The sequence below is a fragment of the Bactrocera tryoni genome, unplaced genomic scaffold (assembly GCF_016617805.1).
Source record: "Bactrocera tryoni isolate S06 unplaced genomic scaffold, CSIRO_BtryS06_freeze2 scaffold_7, whole genome shotgun sequence".
In the NCBI taxonomy this organism is placed as follows: domain Eukaryota; kingdom Metazoa; phylum Arthropoda; class Insecta; order Diptera; family Tephritidae; genus Bactrocera; species Bactrocera tryoni.
Window position 1 is genome coordinate 11880106 of NW_024396366.1, and position 16452 is coordinate 11896557.

Genomic DNA, 16452 nt, shown 5'->3' on the forward strand with positions numbered 1-16452 from the left:
CACGCATCTTCGTTGTCACGGTCAACCAATGGCCGAAACTGGCGTTTTGTCAAAGAGTCAAGTGCTGAACACATTAAGCGCGAATACACACGTTCTTATGGACACAGTTATATAGTCCTTAGGGACATAGTTATTGAGGCAGCTTCACAACTACATAACTGTGTCCATAAGAACGTGTGTATTCTAATATTTGACAAATGTCGCTTGTGTGATGATAGAAAATCCAAGCTGTGCCGAAAAAAATAAACGAATGGCCGCCAATTGTCACCGCTTCCCTTGCCGCTGTACAGCTCCGCCTACAAACCAGCGTAAATATGTATGAAGTTGTATGAGCGTGCATACATATCGACGCAGATTTTTGCGAGTCACGGAAAAATATTTTAGATAAACATTGTAAATCGACAACGGCTATGTTGCCACTTTTGTCACTTCTTTCTGTGAAGAAGCATCAGAAAGTTGTTCAATTTATGATTTTTAGCTTTTGCCATCGTCGCGAAAAGACGCTTGTGGGCAAAGGCATGATCGGGGAGATGTTACGGCGTCTGTTTTTATGAATGAAGCGAGGTCGCTTGTAGAATTCGCGCCTGCGTTTATGAATGAAATCGTTTTTGTTGTAAAATTGACTACATTTGAGCTTCGCCAATTTGGCTGCCATATTGACTTGTGACGCTTCTGCTATTTAGACAATTGTTGTTTTTGTAGAACAATGCTTAAATTTTTTGTTGGTGACATATTCACATGTGTACGCATATGTATGTTTTGTATGCTTATGCATTAGTTGTTCGGAAGTGTATACAAATATATGTATGTAAGTATGTACATATAAATATATATGAATGATGAACATGCAAATTAATGCGCGCGCATGTAATATACATATATATGTATTGAACGCGCACATGCGAATACAGACATACATTCATATGAGCAAATAATAAGATTAATATGATAGACGATGTATTTATATATTGTTGTGATAAATTCAAAAGAAATGTATTATAATACAAAAATATTTATTAGTACATACTGTGTTATTCAAAAATCAAAGAAAATTATTAAATATACAAGTCCAAATTGACTATAAATATTACTATGCATGCATTCATACAAAATTATACTCATATCATAATTATGTTTACATGTCAATATTGACGGCAAAACGCAAAAGCATACATACTTATGTACATATTTGCATACATTGCGATTCCCAAGTTGAAAGAAAAATTGAAGCATGAAAATATCACAATGCTGTTGTTGTGAGCATCATAAGGAGCATGCACACATATGTAGATATATTTATGTCTCTTCATATTTTTGGGCATGTGAGACAAGAACATAAAAAATTTGTTTATGTTCTCTGTGTGAGAGGTGTGTTTTGTACACATTTTTCGCTGTTCAAAATGAAATAAAATATAAACGAAAAGCAAAACGAAATTCTTCGTTGGGAGTGTATTTCTGTCTCTTCATATTCTCTGCTTGGGCATATATGCCATGTCATTATATGCCGAAAATACATATATTTACTTCTCTTCATATTCTCTGTTTGAGTATGTGAGAGAACTGTTAAAAATGTTAACATTTCACATCGTGAATTCTGAAGTTGTGAGGTAAATTCCGTACTCCAATCTTATAAATAAATTGTTCGACATCGAACCTGCACCTTCTCTATGTTTTATGTTCTCTGACTGAGGTTTGTATCAGATGCATTTATGTTTGTCAAATTCACTAATTAAGATTTCCTGGAACATGGAACATATTAAATTAAAAAATAGCGGTTAAATACAAAACACTTTTAAACTGCCACAATTACAAAAAAAATTAAATAAAAATACGGCAGAGATGTTACAAGCATGGTTGCCACTTACTTAATATCTTGTGGATCAAAACGCCAAACAAAATATTATTAATAGCTTACGTACTTTATAAAATTTAATTTTAACTATTTTTTTGTCAAACGTTATTTTCTTATATATAAGTATATACTAGGAGGGTTTTTTTGAACTATTATTGTTTTTTAATCCCGTCACGAAATTTCCTTGGAAATACCCTAAAAAACAAGACAAGGGCTATATAAACAAGTAAGGAAGGGCTAAGTTCGGGTGTCACCGAACATTTTATACTCTGGCATGATAAAGTGATAATCGAGATTTCATTATACGTCATTTACATATTTTTCAAATATCGTATTTTCGTAAAGTTTTATTCCGCTATCATCATTGGTTCGTAATGTACTATATATTATACAGAGAAGGCATCAGATGGAATTTAAAATAGCGTTATATTGGAAGAAGGCGTGGTTGTGAACCGATTTCACCTATATTTCGTACATGTCATCAATGTGTTCAGAAAATATTATATACCGAATTTCATTGAAATCGGTCTAGTAGTTCCTGAGATATGGTTGTTGGTCCATAAGTGGGCGAGGCCACGCCCATTTTCAATTTTTAAAAAAAGCCTGAGTGCAGCTTCCTTCTGCAATTTCTTCCGTAAAATTTAGTGTTTCTGACGTTTTTTGTTAGTTCGTTAACGCACTTTTAGTGATTTTCAACATAACCTTTGTATGGGAGGTGGGCGTGGTTATAATCCGATTTCTTCCATTTTTGAACTGTATATGAAAATGCCTGAATAAAACGACTCTGTAGAATTTGGTTAACATAGCTAGCAGTTTCCGAGATACGTACAAAAAACTTAGTAGGGGGCGGGGCCACACCCACTTTTCCAAAAAAATTACGTCCAAATATGCCCCTCCCTAATGCGATCCCTTGTGCCAACTTTCACTTTAATATCTTTATTTATGGCTTAGTTATGACACTTTATAGGTTTTCGGTTTCCGCCATTTTGTAGCCGTGGCAGTTGGCCGATTTTGCCCATCTTCGAACTTAACCTTCTTATTGAGCCAAGGAATACGTGTACCTAGTTTCATCATGATATCTCAATTTTTACTCAAGTTACAGCTTGCACGGACGGACAGACAAACATCCGGATTTCGACTCTACTCGTCACCCTGATCACTTTGGTATACATAACCCTATATCTGACTCTTTTAGTTTTAGGTCTTACAAACAACCGTTATGTGAACAAAACTATAATACTCTCCTTAGCAACATTGTTGCGAGAGTATAAAAATGTACATAACAAACTTGTAAGAAATTTTATTTGCTGCAAACAAAACGAGTGTGTCTGTTTAATCCAAACAAATACTCCTCTGCATTACTCCCACAAATTACATAAAGTAATAGAGGCGTAATGCAGAGGAATATCAACCGCCCCAACTTCACTCAACAGAACAGAAGGAGAAACAAAAGAAAATAACTTTCACGCGCTTTTTGCCTTAAGGCTTATTATTATCCCGCCAACACAGCGAACTACAAGCAATCCAAGTGAACACGGAGCAACACAACAAATAAAATACAAGCGAACACGGAGACAAGTGAAGTTTAATTAAACAAGTGATAAAACAAAACTCTCTATTTTTAAATTAACAACAAAGTGAACAACTACCATATAAAGTACAAGTCAAGTACAAACTCTAACTACAACACAACACAATACGGATACAACCCAGGAATAAGGAAAATTGAACTCGAAACAGGTTATATTAATAAGATAAATTAACATAGAATTACACATTTATATCTCCAAGTAACCCACTTAACCATTATTGGTTACACACACACGCATTTATATATAATTATGTATATACCCTAATATATGTATATTAAAGTGAAATTTATAACGTTAAAACTAAACGAATATCTTTTAATTAAACGCAATCGGCCCCATCCGTCGACATACCCCGACATTTTTGGTCCTTCGAGCCGGATAATTAAAAGAAAAAGTCTTCGTGGGAATTAACAACAACATCATCGTTGGAATTCCACAACCCAACCTGAAGGTTTTAAAAGAGTGCACCCAACAAACAAAAACCCTATACGCTGACGCAACAAACACCCAACAAGTAATTAAAAACAAAAACGAACCGAAATTAACAAAAAGCGGAAAATACTGTAAGTGCGACCCATATTTTTTCTATATAATAATATAAAGTGCAAATCATATTTGTTAAAAAATAATACCCAATTGCCAAATTGTGTCCTTAAGCAGACTTAAGCACAATTTATTTGTTTTATTGGGTTGACAAAAATTTGATTTGCACTATTTTATTATATATACATACATACCTGCATATACTTACCCAAGAGAAGAAGTGCAATAATAAAATATATGCATATATTTTGCCGTCGGCTATTGCATTCTTCTCCTTAAACTAAAATTACATATAAATAAATATACACTCGCTAATACCTACGAATAGCGCACCCATCCGCATTATATTTGTTGGTGACGAAAATTGCTAGCGAACAGCACGTCAAAAGACAAATACCCAGTAGGAAATTAAAAAGGTGACCCAGTAGGAAAAAATACAAAACCCTGCAAAAGTTTAATTTATCGATTTTTTTCTACGAATCATCGGAAATTTAATAATTTCATATAAATATTAACAATCGGACACCATCGAGATAAAAGCGACAAAATTAATTTGAAATTTTTAAAATAAATAAAGCACTATACAAAAAGTTTTTAAAATTTGTTTTCTTACATTTTCGTAACCCTACGCGACTTATTTTTCTCATTTAACCCAAAAATCAAATATATCTTACCCAAAAATGGAAATGGAAGATTTCAAAATCACAACAACGGATTTAATTGAATTCGTGGAAGACCATCTTCAGACCCAAAGTGAAGATGAATCGGTCTATACCCTAGAAATTAAAAGGGTCGAACTAAATTCGCTTTATGAAAAAGCAAAGCGCTCATACGATACGATTAGAAGAATCTCTCGCGAAAGTCATGAAACCATCGATTTCTTTAAAGTGAAAGAAAAATACCAAAAAAGTTATCGAATGTACCTCTCTTGCTTAGCTTCCATCAACGAAGATGTAGATACGCGTAAAACACAGGTGTCAACCCAACCCATTAAGGAAAGGACTTCAGAAGCCACAATGATGGATTTCGCCCCTGCAGTTCACCTTCCACCATGCGACACCGACATCTTTTACGGAGATTACACAACTTGGCCCACCTTTCGGGATATGTTTACAGCCCTGTATATCCGTAACCCAAGGATTAGTAATGTTGAAAGACTCTTTCACCTTACTCAGAAGACCCGAGGAGAAGCAAGAGAGGTTATTCAAAACGCACCCTTGACAAATGACGGTTTCATACTCGCCTGGAAAAATTTAGTCGACCAATACGAAAATAAGAGGTTGCAGGTAAACACCCAATTAAAGACCCTTTTTAACCTACCACAAGTAACTCAGGAAACAGGTTGTGCTATAAAAAGCTTACAACGTTCCGTTAATAACGTTTTAACTAATTTAAATAAACTTGAGATTGACACACAAAGCTGGGATCCGATATTGATATATCTTTGTAGTTCAAAACTACCTAAACAAACTCTCGAAACCTTTGAATATACCCTAGCAGATAATTCAGATATACCGACGTGGTCAAATTTCGACAGTTTTTTAACCCACAAATACAAAACTCTCGAATCTGTTGGAAACTTCAAAGCTTCAGTAGCAAAATTACCCCCATTCCACACCGGTACAGTTAAAAGAACAGATGAAAAGAAATATAACACTTTTCATGCAAATGTGGCTGAAACGCCAATTGCTAAGCCCTCTAACACCCAAAGAAATAATAATTTCAACTTTACTCAAAATAGTGTAGATACAGAAAGCTGTAAGCTCTGCAAAAAGCAGCACCCTATTCGAGAATGTCCCAAATTTCTCGCAATGAATGCAGAGACACGTATCTCCACAATCAAAAACTATGGTTATTGCTATAACTGCTTGGCCATTTCACATACCTACAAGAACTGTGTGAGAAAATTCTCGTGTCGTAAGTGTCACAAAAAACACAATACTCTGATACACAGAGAATCCAGCTTTCGACCTGAATCCACTCCGGAAATACCAAACGTCACTAGTTCGAACCCTGAAAACGCTTCAAGTACCGCACCACCCACCCAAAGCACAAATACAACTCGGCAATCCTACACAACAACTATACAGTCCACTAAATCATCAACCCAAGACCCACCCAACCCAAGTAGGAAGCAGATATTACTCGGTACTGCAATGGTTCAAATAGAACATAATGGCCAGCGATATTACGCGAGAGCTCTTATTGATTCAGGATCCGAAGCCACATTTATATCTCGAAGACTTCAAAGAAGTTTGGATATGCCCACCCACTCTGTATCAGCCCAAGTGACCGGACTAAACAATGCAGTTTCAGCAACACCAACGAGTATTTGTGAAATCACGCTTTGCTCACCCTTAAACAAAAATTATAAGCTATCAGCACAGGCATTTATACTAAATAGCCTAACTGATAATTTACCCTCATACCCCATAGATCCAAAGCAGTGTCTTAAAAATCTTGGATTCACGTTAGCCGATACCCAATTTCACAAACCCAGACCCGTGGATATACTAATCGGTAGTGATATCTATCCAAGTATTTTACTCAATGGAGTAAAGAGAAACATACTAGGTTCACTCTTAGCTCAAGAGACAGAATTCGGATGGATATTGTCCGGACCCATCACCCAACCCTCCCAAAATTCCGCCATAGTCTCATTTCACAATAAAGTGAACCCTGAGAATCTACTCACACGTTTTTGGGAGGTGGAGGAAATCCCAAAGGAATCCGTAGTTTTCAAATCGGACCGAATTTGTGAGGAAATTTTCCAAAAAACTACCCGTCGTAATCCAGATGGGCGCTATATAGTAACCCTACCCTTCAAAGAACCCGACAATATTGATATCGGATACTCTAGACATATAGCGTTGGCCCAATTCCTCCGAAATGAATGAGCTTTACTTAAAAAACCCGAACTGAAAGCAGAATATGACAAGGCAATTGTGGAATATTTGGAACTCGGACAAATGAAGAATATAGAATATGACCCTTCTGTTAAAGCGACCCAATATTACTTACCACACCACGCAGTCATTAGACCCGACCGTATAACCACGAAATTGCGTGTAGTATTTAATGCGTCTTGCCCCACGTCAAATGACAAAAGCTTGAATGACGTCTTACATATCGGGCCTACTTTACAAAAGGACCTTGTTATTCTGATCACAAATTGGCGATTCTTCCAATTCGTTTTTAATGCGGATATTCAAAAAATGTACCGACAAATACTCGTAGACCCTAATCATACTCGGTTCCAAAGGATACTATTTAGGAAGTCCCCGGAAGACACAATAGAAGACTTCGAATTGCAAACAGTCACGTTCGGCATAAATTGTGCGCCGTATCTAGCGATCCGTACGCTCATGAAGCTAGCCGATGATATAGAAGAAACCCACCCCTTAGCAGCCAAAATACTTCGCCAGGAAATGTATGAAGACGATGTCTTAGCTGGAACTGACCACAGCAAAGTCAGCACGCGATGAACTCATTTCTGCTCTGAAGTCCCCAGGATTCGCTCTGCGAAAATGGACCTCCAATGACCCACACATTCTTAAAGGACTTCCACAGGATAATCTTTTAGAGACGGAAACACTCAACCTTTCAGAACCCGAGAACACCAAAACCCTGGGCATTCGATGGAACTCCAAAAAGGATTCATTTTTCTTCCTCGTCAACCCAATGGAGAAAAAACCCGCACACACCAAACGTGAAGTTTTATCAGCCATAGCAAAATTGTTTGACCCAGCCGGTTGGCTTAGTCCAATAGTAATCACGGCAAAAATAATTATGCATTAAATATGGCTAGATAAAACCGACTGGGATGAAAGCCTGAAGCCCCTTACCCTTCATCGATGGAACAGTTTCGTAAAGGATTACGACAACATAAACAAAATTGAAATACCCAGATGGACCCATTTCAACCCAACAGCCACCATTGAATTCCACGGTTTCTCTGATGCTTCAGAAAAAGCATATGCCGCGACACTTTATATAAGGGTTTCAGTTGGACACAAAATATGGACAACTCTCTTAGTCTCAAAAACAAGAGTTGCTCCCATTAAAACCGTATCCCTACCCAGATTGGAACTCTGCGGAGCGGTTCTACTAGCTAACCTTGTTAACTCTACCCTATCCCAACTACACCTAACCCAATATAAAAATTATTTTTGGACTGACTCAACCATAGTTCTCGCTTGGTTAAACAAACCACCCTGTTCATGGACCACTTTCGTTTCTCATCGAGTAGCTGCAATCACCGAGAAAGTGGGAGTCGATAATTGGAGCCATGTGGAAAGCCAAGACAATCCCGCAGACTTGGCAAGCCGAGGATGTACACCCACCGATCTATTGAATTGCAACCTCTGGTGGCATGGACCCCAATGGCTACAACATGAAAAGGAGCATTTTCCAGCATCGGAGAAAATATACAACACTACCGTACCACCCAAGAGGATATACTCGAAAGGTTTTCCTCATTCCCCAGAGCTATTCGCGTTATCGCTTACCTATTCAGATTTTGCTCAAATGCCTCACCAAGGAGACGAGAAACTGATTACTCAAGCCACGAAATAACCCCGGAAGAGTTCAAAACAACCCGAATGAAGTTAATTATTCACACTCAAAAAACACATTTCCGAGAAGAATATGAGGCATTGACCCGTAGAACCCAAATACATAAGAAAAGTTCATTATTGACTTTAAATCCATTCATTGACCCTAAAGGAGTTATGCGAAGTGACGGAAGATTAACCAATTCCGCAGCGCTATCATATAATGAGCGCCACCCGATCTTATTACCCTATAATAGTCGTTTAACAAAATTACTAACTCAATTTACCCATTTAGCAACGTTACACGGCGGAAATCAGCTAGTTCTCCGACTCCTAAGGACAGAATTCTGGATACCCAAAGCAAAGATGCTGATTAAAACAATAATTCATCAATGCAAAACGTGCATCATACACAACAAGGCTCAACAAACCCAAATAATGGCAGCTCTTCCAAATGAACGAACCATCCTAACCCGGCCGTTTGCTGCCACTGGTATCGACTTTGCTGGACCTTACGACATCAAAACTACACTGGGAGAGCATGTCTAATCACCAAAGGATATATATGTGTATTTGTATGCTTCTCAACTAAAGCAATACATCTCGAACCCGTTAGCGATCTCACTACGCAAGCCTTCCTAGCAGCATTCTCCCGTTTCTTCTCGAGGCGTGGATGTCCCGCCAATCTTTATTCCGACAACGGAACAAACTTTATAGGAGCTTCACAGTTGCTAATGAAAGATCGGCGTGAATTATTACAGACACTTCGGAACTCAAATTACATCTCTCCATAGCCATCAAAATATCTCATGGCACTTCAACCCACCAGGAGCTCCACATATGGGTGGGATTATGGGAAGCAGGCGTAAAAGTCTAAAAACCCACCTAAAAAGATCGCAAAACTACAAAAATTCACGTTTGAAGAATTTGCTACCCTATTGACCCGCATTGAAAGTTGTTTAAACTCTCGGCCAATAAGCCCCATAAGCGACGACTCATCAAACTTGGAACCTCTAACTCCAGGACACTTCCTTATAGGTACCCCATTGTTAACCCCTGCCGAACCCAATTTAGAGGATGCAAACTTAAGCATCGTTAACAGATGGCAGAAACTAAAAATACTCTACCAGCACATTTGTAAGAGATGGAAGGAAGAGTACCTTAAGGAGCTACACAAACGATACAAATGGAAATATCCACAACGTAATATTGAAGTTAACGACTTAGTCGTTATAAGAAACGAAAATATTTCACCCAATGAATGGAAGCTCGGTCGAATCCAAAAGGTCTTCCCCGGCTTAGACAATAAGACACGAGTGGTTGAAATCCGAACTGCTCAAGGCACAATAACCCGCCCCATCACAAAAATTGTGATATTAAATACAGAATAACATACAAGTTTTCTCTTCTTTTTTTAGTGAAATGGCCCCAACAATCACCAACTCACCCAAACCTCGTCGTATGAGCTCGACCATTACCATCCGGTCCCGTAGCGCAACCCGTAGCATTACGCCAATTTCGGAAGACGAAACGATGTCACGACGCATGCGGCGTTTCAAGTCGACCCTTCCCACTATTCGTGAGGAAAAGGAATGTGATGATCGCACAACCCGAAAAACGATCTCACATCACAGAAAACCCACGTCACATCGTCATGTCGCTTGCGGAATATGCAAAAAAGACCACCGTCTAGTGACTTGCGCTACGTACTCGGCATACAATATAAGCAAAAAATACGAAGCAGTAATAAAGCATCACTACTGCGTTAATTGCTTAGCCAGGTCGCACAAGACAGAAGGATGCACAAGCAAAAATCGATGTTCCACTTGCCATGGGAAACATCATTCATCCCTACACGGACATCCGAGGCTATACCCGACCAACGATGCCAATGTTGTTGAGAAACATCCACTTGCGATAGAGACCCGACTACCATCCTTACTGGCTAAGCAGACCCTAGTACCCACATTGAAGATCCGATTAAGATGCGATGGCGAATGGTATAAAGTTCGAGCCATTTTGAACCCTACCCTAAAAATTACAAATATAGCGGCCGAACTCGTTAAAAAATTAAAACTGCCAATTACATACCTCAACACGTATCGTATTTGTAGCATCAAAATAAGCTCCAATAATGACACAAAGTTTTGTCTGGAATGTAACGCAGTAATCACCCACAATTTACCCAAAAAACCCTATGAGCGAGATCTAAGTGACGATGTGCAAATGCGCTTTGAACACTTAGTTCTCGCTGACCCTCAATTCCACAGCAACAAAGAGATAACGTTGGAGATTGGAGCGGATATATACCTTCAAGTTATCAGAAGTGGACTCTTTAAACCCGAAAATGGTACAGTGGTGGCGCAGAATACAGCATTTGGCTGGACCCTTACTGGCACCATCTAACCCTAAGTACACTGCTGATAATTACTCCAATCAATCTCAAATTTTTCAACCAATATGTTACCCTACTAATACTCAATTATTTCACAGATTCTGCAAGGTGGCCGGGATGTTTAATCCAAACAAATACTCCTCTGCATTACTCCCACAAATTACATAAAGTAATAGAGGCGTAATGCAGAGGAATATCAACCGCCCCAACTTCACTCAACAGAACAGAAGGAGAAACAAAAGAAAATAACTTTCCCGCGCTTTTTGCCTTAAGGCTTATTATTATCCCGCCAACACAGCGAACTAAAAGCAATCCAAGTGAACACGGAGCAACACAACAAATAAAATACAAGCGAACACGGAGACAAGTGAAGTTTAATTAAACAAGTGATAAAACAAAACTCTCTATTTTTAAATTAACAACAAAGTGAACAACTACCATATAAAGTACAAGTCAAGTACAAACTCTAACTACAACACAACACAATACGGGTACAACCCAGGAATCCATACCTCATCTACAGCGTGGGAATCAACAGCAACAACCCAGGAATAAGGAAAATTGAACTCGAAACAGGTTACATTAATAAGATAAATTAACATAGAATTACGCATTTATATCTCCAAGTAACCCACTTAACCATTATTGGTTACACACACGCACTTATATATAATTATGTATATACCCTAATATATGTATATTAAAGTGAAATACCCTAGTACATACATATATACCCTAATATATATTAAAGTGAAATTTATAACGTTAAAACTAAACGAATATCTTTTAATTAAACGCAATCGGCCCCATCCGTCGACATACCCCGACAGTGTCTATAAATTATATTTCAAATTAAAATTAGTATAAACAATATATCCACGCATTTGGATATTTTTATACTCTCGCAACAAAGTTGCTAAGGAGAGTATTATAGTTTTGTTCACATAACGGTTGTTTGTAAGTCCTAAAACTAAAAGAGTCAGATATAGGGTTATATATACCAAAGTGATCAGGGTGACGAGTAGAGTTGAAATCCGGATGTCTGTCTGTCCGTCCGTCCGTCTGTCCGTCCGTCCGTCCGTGCAAGCTGTAACTTGAGTAAAAATTGAGATATCATGATGAAACTTGGTACACGTATTCCTTGGCTTCATAAGAAGGCAAAATTCGAAGATGAGCAAAATCGGCCCACTGCCACGCCCACAAAATGGCGGAAATCGAAAACCTATAAAGTGTCATAACTAAGCCATAAATAAAGATATTAAAGTGAAATTTAGCACAAAGGATCGCATTTGGGAGGGACATATTTGGACGTAATTTTTTTGGAAAAGTGGGCGTGGCCCCGCCCCCTACTAAGTTTTTTGTACATATCTCGGAAACTACTACAGCTATGTCAACCAAACTCTACAGAGTCGTTTTCTTCAGGCATTTCCATATACAGTTCAAAAATGGAAGAAATCGGATAATAACCTCGCCCACCTCCCATACAAAGGTTATGTTGAAAATCACTAAAAGTGCGTTAACCGACTAACAAAAAACGTTAGAAACACTAAATTTTACGGAAGAAATGGCAGAAGGAAGCTGCACCCAGGCTTTTTTTTTAAATTGAAAATGGGCGTGGCGTCGCCCACTTATGGATCAAAAACCATATCTCGGGAACTACTCAACCGATTTCAATTAAATTCGGTATGTTATAGTTTCTTAACACCCTGATGATATGTGCAAAATATGGGTGAAATCGGTTCACAACCACGCCTTCTTCCAATATAACGCTATTTTGAATTCCATCTGATGCCTTCTCTATATAATATATACATTAGGAACCAATGATGATAGCGGAATAAAACTTTACATAATTACGGTATTTGAAAAATATGTAAATGACTGATAATGAAATCTAGATTATCACTTTATCGTGCGAGAGTATAAAATGTTCGGTTACACCCGAACTTAGCCCTTCCTTACTTGTCTTATTTAAATTCAATAAACATAAAGTAATATTACATAATAATATAATGTAATAAAATACTAAGGTTATCCCGGGTATTGGCTCGATCAGGATTATGTTTTTAAAAGAGTACTACCAAAAATTTTTTCAGTAACCCAGGGTATTGTCTCGACCAGGGTTATTTCTTTTAGAGCGCTGCCGAGAGCCGCCAACGCAGAAAGGAGTACTTCCCGAAAGTACTTCAGTCACCCCGGGTATTGGCTCGACCAGGGAAATTTTTTTAAAGCGCGGGCAGAGGCTCCCTGCGGCGAAAGGAGTACTTTACATATTCAAATATTTTTTTTTTGTTTTTTTTTTTTAGTTTTAAAACTTTAACAACTTAACAATATTTGATATCACTACAATTAGTTTCAAAAACTAACGAGAAGTTTGATTCGAATAACTTAAAAACAAATTATATAAAAAATAATTACAATATTCATACATAGTACATGGTATATAATTAATTTCTTTACATTTTAGCTTTCAACTAAACTATGTGTTTTTTTTCGACATAATCGACTAAATCGGCATGTGTCTAACTGAAGATGTCTCGCCTCCTCGTTCACATGTGCATTAAGCCTTTTGTAGTGGGCATCTGCCTGACTCCTTATTCCTTAGGTCTCGATGAATATCAGAATTTCTACCGTACCAAGGAGCATTTACTATGCCTCTTAGCACCTTGTTTTGAAAACGGTGTATAATATTAATACTGCTTTCATTGGCACATCCACCTGATTTCGCACCATATGACCCTACCGGCTTGATTATTTGTTTATAAAGAAGTAATTTGTTGTGTATGGACAGGTTTGACCGTCGCCCAATTAGACTTTTCATTTTCGATAATTTCATATTTATTAAGTTCAATCCATGTTATTTTTATATGCTCTTTCCCACGTAATCTAGCATCGAGCGTGATGCCAAGATATTTAGTCGTATTTGCATATGGTATGCAGACATCTAGAATACTTATAGGATTATTGATAAGTGATTCTTTTGTTTGTTAAATTTATATAAACCGATTTGCCACCGTTTAGTTTTATTCTCCATTTTTTAGTCCAACTTACTACAGAGTCGATTGCATTTTGCAGGTTTAGCGCAGCTTGCAGTATTGCGGTGTAATCAGCAAAAGTGACAGTCAGTCATACTGTTTGGTGCTAACGGTAAGTAACGGTAAAAGTGGACCTAAGATACTTCCCAGAGGAGCGCCTGCTTCAATTTCTTTTAGTTTGGGAAATTCATTTTCTTGTTTTACACGGAAAAATCTACCCGGCGATATACGAATCTAGAAGAGCACAATACTCAATCGGAAGGCATGATTTTAGTTTTTGCATAAGGCCTTCGTGCCATATCTTGTCGAACGCTTTTCGTCGATTATACAAGTAGGTTTTAATCTTGGATAAATTAATTTTTCAAAAATTATTGAGGATTGTGGAAGGTGTGAAATTTGTCTATGTAACGAGACTACGTGAGGATCCTTTAACACTTCAGCTGTAATTAGATCGAATCCAGCTGCTTTCTTAACTTTAAGCGTTTTAATTTCACTTTCAAGTTCACAAATGGTGATTGCTGGGATTGTTGCATGGTCCTGTTGAATACTACTGAGGAACGCGATTTCACTATACTTGTTTGGACGAAAGGCTTCAGCTAGGTGTTTTGCAAATGCATTAGCTTTATCACAATCACTTCTAGCTCATGTATTGGAAGCAATTTTTAGTGGTGCAACGTGACTTGTTGGACGTTTCAGATACTTAGTAGTTTTCCAGAGTGAGTAATCATCTTTTTTGTCAGCGGATAGTTGGGATAAATATTTATTAATTGACTCATTCTTAATATGAGCAATTTCTCGTTTTAATTCTGCTGTTGCCTTATTAAGGTTGGTTTTGTCGAGTGGTAGTTGTTCAATTGTTGTGATTTTCGGACACTTTATTTTAGTCTGAAGTATTTGTTTGAACGGAGGATGGAGTCATGTGTAGAAGTTCACGCAAGTGAGGAAAGTTCTCTGGTCGCCATTCACTTAGGAGTGGCCAGAAACGATTCTTTTACACATGGCTCAAGCAGCTCACGACTTCCGGTTTTTGACCAAGTATCCTCTGGGTAGCCTAAGAACATCCGTTCGAAGGGGAGCTAATGTGAGAAGGCGAAACATCCCGTACACAGGGTTGTGCGCTGGGTTTGGGACCCGCCACGTAAAAAAACACCCCCAATGAAAGAAAGCAACAAGCCTCGGATGAGAAACCCCCCTTTTGATGACGACCATGGCAAACAAAATAAGGACTACGTTATTAGGGCATGCAACTGGAATGTCCGGTCCCTTAATTGGGAAGGTGCCGCTCCCAGCTGGTTGATGTCCTCGCGAAAATAAAGCCTGACATCACCGCCGTCCGAGAAAAGCGATGGGTGGGACAAGGACAGAGACGAGTAGGTCCTTGTGGCACTTACTACAGCGGCCATATAAAGGAGCGCAAGTCTGGTGTGGGATTCGTGGTGGGAGAGAGACTCCGTCGCCGAGTATTGTCGTTCACTACGGTGAATGAACGTCAGGCCACAATCCGCATCAAAGCGACGTTCTTTAACATATCGTTGATTTGCGCCCACGCCCCGACGGAAGAGAAAGACGATGTGACCAAAGATGCCTTCTATTAGCGCTTGGAGCGCGCTAATGAGAGCTGCCCCCGCCGCGATGTCAAAATCGTGCTTGGCGACTTTAACGCCAGTGTGGACAAAGAAGATATCTTTGGCACTACGGTCGGTAAGTTCAGCCTCCACGACGAAACATCCCCAAAATGGGTTGAGGCTGAACGACTTCGCCAGGGCCCGAAATATGGTTATCTGTAGTACAAGATTCCAGCACAAGAAAATACATCAAGCTACCTGGATGTCTCCGGATCGAAAAGCCACCAACCAGATCGATCATGTTGTAAAAGATGGAAGACACGTGTCCAGTGTTCCAGACGTGCGTGCGCTCCGGACCACTATCTTGTTGCAGCCAAGATTCGCACCCGAATCTGTGCAGCAAAAAACGCACGTCCACAAACACAAGGAAGGTTCGACGACGAGAAGCTGCAATCACAACAGACAGCCGAACGATTTTCTACTCGACTTATACTCCTACTCCTGAGAGCACTCGTCAACAACTCGGTATAAGGGAACTGTGGGACAGCATTTCAAACTTCTTACGTACAGATGCAACCGAACCCATTGGTTTTCTGAAAATGCGAAAGAACGACTGGTACGACGAGGAGTGCCGTGCTGCAGCGGAGAGAAAACGGGCTCCCTACCTCGCAACGTTACGATCGACCACAACACGTGCGGGATGGCATAGATACCGAGATTTGAATAGGGAAGCGAGACGCATTTGCAGATAGAAAAAGAAATAGGCCGAAATGCGTGAGTACGAAGAGCTTGATAAGCTGGCCGACAGGGGTAATGTTCGAAAATTCTACGAGCAAATGCGGCGGCTTACACAAGGTTTCAAGACCGGAGCATACTCTTGTAGAAGCCCCAGTGGTGATCTAGTCACCGATGCCCAG

General features: G+C 38.9%; 1 protein-coding gene across 1 annotated transcript; it reads left to right on the top strand.

Annotated features, from left to right (window-relative positions):
- Positions 1–9440: 9440 nt before the first annotated feature.
- On the top strand, positions 9441–11288 carry LOC120781527. Its single transcript, XM_040113749.1, has 2 exons — positions 9441–10952; positions 11034–11288. The coding sequence occupies exon 1, from the start codon at positions 9963–9965 to the stop codon at positions 10944–10946; it is 984 nt and encodes a 327-aa protein (XP_039969683.1). The 5' UTR covers positions 9441–9962; the 3' UTR covers positions 10947–10952; positions 11034–11288.
- The last annotated feature ends 5164 nt before the right edge of the window (positions 11289–16452 follow it).